At 56.2% G+C, this 5,760-nt stretch overlaps 1 protein-coding gene across 1 annotated transcript; it reads right to left on the reverse strand.

The window, feature by feature from the left end:
- Window positions 1-91: 91 nt before the first annotated feature.
- ENH_00019870 (DNA mismatch repair protein, putative) lies at window positions 92-5,290 on the reverse strand (the record flags this gene model as incomplete). The annotated part of the gene is made up of 9 exons (XM_013579426.1): window positions 92-133; window positions 327-451; window positions 659-894; window positions 1,078-1,111; window positions 1,457-1,615; window positions 1,832-1,875; window positions 2,129-2,218; window positions 2,430-2,557; window positions 3,677-5,290. 9 exons carry the CDS (start codon window positions 5,288-5,290, stop codon window positions 92-94), a joined length of 2,472 nt encoding a protein of 823 aa, XP_013434880.1.
- Window positions 5,291-5,760: the final 470 nt, after the last annotated feature.

A 5,760-nucleotide genomic window follows, 5' to 3' on the forward strand; every position in this document is an offset into this window, starting at 1 on the left:
AAACCCTAAACCCTAAACCCTAAACCCTAAACCCTAAACCCTAGGCCAGCCCCAAAGCCCCACACACGCCCCTAGCGCTCCTGCAACGCCCTCAAACGAGTTCGTCTATTAAGGCCAGCGAGTACCGCGTGCCCTGCAAACCCTAAACCCTAAACCCTAAACCCTAAACCCTCGCGCCCAAACCCTAAACCCTAGGCCAGCCCGTCAACCCCGGCACTGCCGCAAAACCCTAAAGCCATTACCTAAAGCCCTAAACCCCAGTCTTCATGAAACATGAGGCACGGAAGCGCTAAACCCTAAACCCTAAACCCTAAATCGTGGTTTACGTAGGTAGTGAGTTCCGCGATGTCCGACAGCTCCACAAAGAAAGTGCTGCTGCCCTGCAGAATAAAATCTTCGGCGCCCAGCCGACAGAAAATCCTGTCCACGGGAGTTAAGACGCACTCCGAGGCTGCGCACAAAACCCTAAACCCTAAACCCTAAACCCTAAACCCTAAACCCTAGGCGCTTGCCTTGGGGGACCCAGGCCCGCGCGGGTCGGTTGCCTGCCGGCACAAGGGGGCCCAGCGGCTTCAAACCCTAAGCTCTCGGCTTCCCCATGTCCCCTAGACCCTAAACCCTAAACCCTAAACCCTAAACCCTAAACCCTAAACCCTACCTGGGACATACGATCCTATCTGCGCCAAAATGACGCACAGGGCCGTCTGTCTCAGCAAAGTGCTCTTGCCCCCCATGTTGGGCCCAGTAATGAGCAGCAAGCGTGTTTTGCTGCTGCTGCTGCTGCTGCTGCTGCTGCTGCTGTCGCTGCTGCTGCTGCTGCAGTAGCTGTCAGGCACATTCAGCAGCACGTCGTTCGGGACAAAGTTTTCCGACAGCTTCTCGGCCATCGGGTGTCTGTACGCCGCAAACCCCAAACCCTAAACCCTAAACCCCAAACCCTAAACCCTAAACCCCAACCAAGCTCGCCAAGGGCCTTCGCTGCCAGCGGGGCCAAGGGCTAGGGTTTAGGGTTTAGGGTTTAGGGTTTGGCCTTGCCTGGCATTCCTCAGCAGCAGCACGGGCTCTTCGTCGTCGGACGGGCGCAGCAGTTTCGGCCTCGTCATTCCCGGCCCTGCAGACCCAAAACCCTAAACCCTAAACCCTAAACCCTAGACCCCAAACCCTAAGTCGCAAAACCCTTCGCTTCAGTACCAGCAGCAGCAGCAGCACACCTCAACCAGATGCACTAACACTTCCGCCGCCTGAGCAGCAGCCGCCCAGCACTAGCAACCCAATAGCAGCAGCAGCAGAAGCAGCAGCAGCAGCAGCAGCGGCAGCAACGGCAGCAGCAGCAGCAGCAGCAGCAGCAGCGGCAGCAGCGGCAGCAGCGGCAGCAGCATCAGCAGCAGCAGCAGCAGCAGCAGCAGCAGCAGCAGCAGCAGCAGCAGCAGCAGCAGCAGCAGCAGCAGCAGCAGACCTGGGTGGGTGAGGGCGAAAGTGGCGAGGCTCTGCAGCACGTCGAGTTCGTTGATGCAGTGTACAGACACCGCAAAGACCTCGTTGTACACCTCAGCAAATTGTTTCATGAGGCGGCAGCGAAAGGGATAAAAGGAGTCGTTTAGTTCCAACTCAAAGTCTAAACACAAAACCCTAAACCCTAAACCCTAAACCCTAAACCCTAAACCCTAAACCCTAAACCCTGCGGGGCACGCGGCGCCCTGGAAACGGGCGGCGTTGCTGCTGCGCGCCGTTTCCGCTGCTCGAACTCTAAAGCTTAAGGCGCCCTTGCAAACCCTAAACCCTAAACCCTAAACCCTAAACCCTAAACCCTAAACCCTAAACCCTAACTCACCCTCAAGCTGGTCAACAAGCTCGCAAATTGCTGGCGTCCGGAAGCTGCACACACCCGCAAGCCCTTCCAGCCAAGCCCGAAACCCTAAACCCTAAACCCTAAACCCTCGCAACTAGCCCCTAAACCCTAAACCCTAAACCCTCGCAACTAGCCCCTAAACCCTAAACCCTAAACCCTCGCCAAAGGAGACGGAACGCAAGGCAGGTCGCTCTAACGGAGTCAGTATCGTAGAAAACTGTAGCGCTTAGGGTTTAGGGTTTAGGGTTTAGGGTTTAGGGTTTAGGGTTTAGGGTTTACCGGATAAACCCTTTTCTTGAGGAGGTAATGTCGGCGTCGAGGCGACGGAGGGTTTCTTTGGAAATGTTCTCCGGGCACTCCACTTCGTACCTGGCCACAAACCCTAAACCCTAAACCCTAAACCCTAAACCCTAAACCCTAAACCCTAAAACTGACAACAGCAGCTGCCTGAACTCTCTGCTGCGGCGGAGCAAGCGGCTGCAGCTGCAACCAGTCCTCGGCTCCAGGAGTCTTCAACACCTTAGGGTTTAGGGCCTAGGGTTTAGGGCCTAGGGTTTAGGGTTTAGGGTTTAGGGTTTACTTGAATTTGGTGTGGCTGTACTTCAAGCTCATGCCTGCTTCCTGCTGCAGCTGCTCGAGGATTTCCTCCAGCTGGCTGCGGCACTTCGCTATAGAAGCAGAAGCAGAATCGTACTCCGGGACCAAACCCTAAACCGCAAACCCTAAACCCTAAACCCTAAACCCTAAACCCTAAACCCTAAGCCCTAAACCGCGGAGCCGGGACCCTTAAATGATGCGGCAAGCCGCTGAAGAGCCAGAGGCGGTGTCAAACTCATGCACCAAACCCTAAACCCCAAACCCTAAACCCCAAACCCTAAACCCTAAACCCTAAACCCTAAAGCCGAAAACATAAACAAAAGTGAAAACAAAGGAAGACAAAAAGAGACGAAAAAGGCTCAGAAATAAAACAAAAAAAGGACAAAAAAGGGACAAAAAAGAAACAAAAAAGAAACAAAAAAGAAACAAAAGAGACAAAAAAGGGAGCAAAAGGAGACACGAAAGAGATAAGGAAAGATTCGAAAAAGGAGACAAAAAAAGATTCAAAAAGGAGACAAAAAGAGACAAAAGGAGATTCAAAAAAGGGACAAAAGGAGATTCAAAAAAGAGACAAAAGGAGGCAAAAAAGATTTGAAAAGGGACAAAGAAAGAGACAAAAAGACTCCAAAAAAGAGACAAAAAAGATTCGAAAAGAGACAAAAAAAGACACAAAAGGAGACAAAAAAGGAGACAAAAAGCGGCAGAGAAAGACACAAAAAAAAACAAAAAAAGAGAAAAAGAGAGACAGAAAAGGAGATAAATAAAGATTCGAAAGGAGACAAAAAAAGATTTGAAAGAGACAAAAAAAAGATTCAAAAAAAGAATCAAAAGGAGACAAAGGAGTTAAAAAAGAGACTCAAAAGGACTCAAAAATAATCCGAAAAACAATTAAAAAAGAGCCAAAAAGGGATGCAAAAAGAGACAAAAAAAGTCAAAAAGAGACAAAAAAAGACACAAAAGGAAACAAAAAAAGATTCAAAAAGACTCAAAAAGAGATAAAAAGATATTTAAAAAAGGGAACCAAAAGGAGACAAAAAAGAATCCGAAAAAGAATCAAAAAAAGAATCGAAAAAGAACCAAAAAAGCCAAAAACAGATCCAAAAGAGACCCAAAAGGAGACAAAAGGAGACAGCAGCAACAGCAGCAGCAGCAGCAGCAGCAGCAGCAGCAGCAGCCGCAGCAGCCGCAGCAACAGCAGCAGCAGCAGCAGCAGCAGCAGCAGCAGCAGACCTTGACTGGGGCAATGTTGCCGTCTGGCTGGAGACACAAAAGGGCCTTGAGTTTGCTGCAGTGCTGCAGCAGCAAAGGAAAGCTGCCGCCTTCTTCGGGGCTCGCGCAGAGCTCCCAGAGCCGCTGCGGCCAGAGTTCCCCCGCTGCTGCTGCTGCTGCTGCTGCTGCTGCTGCTGCTGCTGCTGCAGGCCCCGCCACAGCAGCGGGCACCGCTGCTGCCGCGGGCTCCTCAGCCTCCGCCGCTGCTGCTGCTGCTGCTGCGGGGGCGTCCCGCCGCGCCTCCGCGCCCCCCGCTGCTGCTGCTGCTGCTGCTGCTGCTGCTGCTGCTGCTGCTGCTGCTGCTGCTTGGGGGCTTTGTTTGCGGAGCTGCTGGACGAGGAGACGGGCGATTTGCTGCATTTGTTCGAAAGAGTCGAGGAGACTGCGGAAGGCCTTGAGGGCCTTTTGGTGAACATCGTCGAAGTAAATTGCCTGTCTCCTTTGCTGCTGCTGCTGCGCGAGGCAGCGGGCCGCTTGTCTCTCGACGTCGGGGAGGCGTGCTGCGCTGCAGCGCAGCTGCTGCAGCAGCAGCTGCTGCTGCTGCTGCAGCAGCCACCCCACGGCGTCCAGGCGGCGCTCCAGGGTGTCTGTACACCGCAGCGGCGCCACCAGCCACCGCCGCAGCAGCCGGCGGCCCCCCGCAGTCGCCGTGGTGTCTATACACCCCAGCAGCGAACGTGTGGGGTCTCCTTCTTGGCTCGCCAGCAGCTCGAGCTGCTGCAGCGCTTTTGCTTCCAGAAAAAGGAGACACTTGGAGTCGGAGACAGGCGCGAAGCTGGCCACTGGCAGCAGCTTCTGCTGCAGCAGCAGCTGCTGCATGTACTCGCAGAGGCCCCCCACTGCCCGCAGCAGACACGGGCTTCTCTCGCACTCCCGCACGCAGTACGCGCACCCGCTGCTGCTGCTGCTGCTGCTGCTGCTGCTGCTGCTGCTGCTGCAGCGCGGGCGGACGTAGGTGTCGAGGAGCTGCTGCGCGCGCAGCGCGTCGGGGAACTCCGGCAGCGGAGACAGCTGCGGGAGACACGGGAGTCTCTTCAGCAGCAGCAGCAGCAGCGGCGGCAGCGCAGCAGCAGCAAAGACTATCTCCACGGGCTGCGCCTTTCCCAGCAGTCCCCGCAGCTGTCTCCAGTTGCTGCTGTCGCGGCCTGTCTCCAAGTACACTTTGTTCGTCGACACGTCCACCAGCGCCGCCCCGTAGCTGCAGCAGCCCTCCTGCTGCTGCTGCTGCTGCTGCTGCTGCTGCTGCTGCTGCTGCTGCTGCTGCTGCGGGAGGTCCGCGGGGTCCGTGGAGACAGCAAGAACGAGCATGAGGCGGGCCTCCGGAGGCAGCATTTCTGGGGCCTCTACTGCGCCCGCAGTGAGGATCTGGGTGGGCTTGCGGAGGACAGTCTTGCTGCTGCTGCTGCTGCTGCTGCTGCTGCTGCTGCTGCTGCTGCTGCGGCGGCGCTGCAGCTCCTTGGGAGTCTCCAGCTGCTCCACCACCACGGCCTTGTGGCCCGCGTTCAGCAGCGCCCGCAAGTGGTGCTGCAGCGACTGCTCGGGGAAGCCGCAGTGGGGCTTTTCAGAGCCCCCCATCCACTGCAGTCCGCAGACTTTTGCCCCAATGCATGCATCGACATAAAAGAGTTCATAAAACCTCCCCAACTTAAACAGCAGCACTTTGTCGAAGTGCTGCTGCTTCACCCCCCAGTACTGCTGCAGCGCCGGCGTCCAGTGCTGGCCCCACTTCGCGGGGGGCCCCCACTCCTCAGGGGCCCCCCGGGGCCCCCGGGGCCCACAAAGTAGAGGGCCAGTATAGGGGGTCTGCTGCTGCGCTGCGGCCGCAGCCGTCCCGCAAGCTGCGGGGGTACAGCCAAGGAGGAAAGGCGGAGGGCTTTTGGGCGAAGGCGAGAAAGGCGTCGATGTAGGCCCGGAGGTAATTGCTGCTGGTGCGGTCGGCCAGGCCGTAGAAAAGGGCCCGCAGCGAGGACTCTTCTGCTGCTGCTGCTGCTGCTGCTGCTGCTGCTGCTGCTGCTGCTGTGCTGCTGCTGCTGCGGAGGGGGGGG

This window comes from Eimeria necatrix, genomic scaffold (assembly GCF_000499385.1).
Source record: "Eimeria necatrix Houghton genomic scaffold, Enh_scaff1675, whole genome shotgun sequence".
NCBI lineage: Eukaryota > Apicomplexa > Conoidasida > Eucoccidiorida > Eimeriidae > Eimeria > Eimeria necatrix.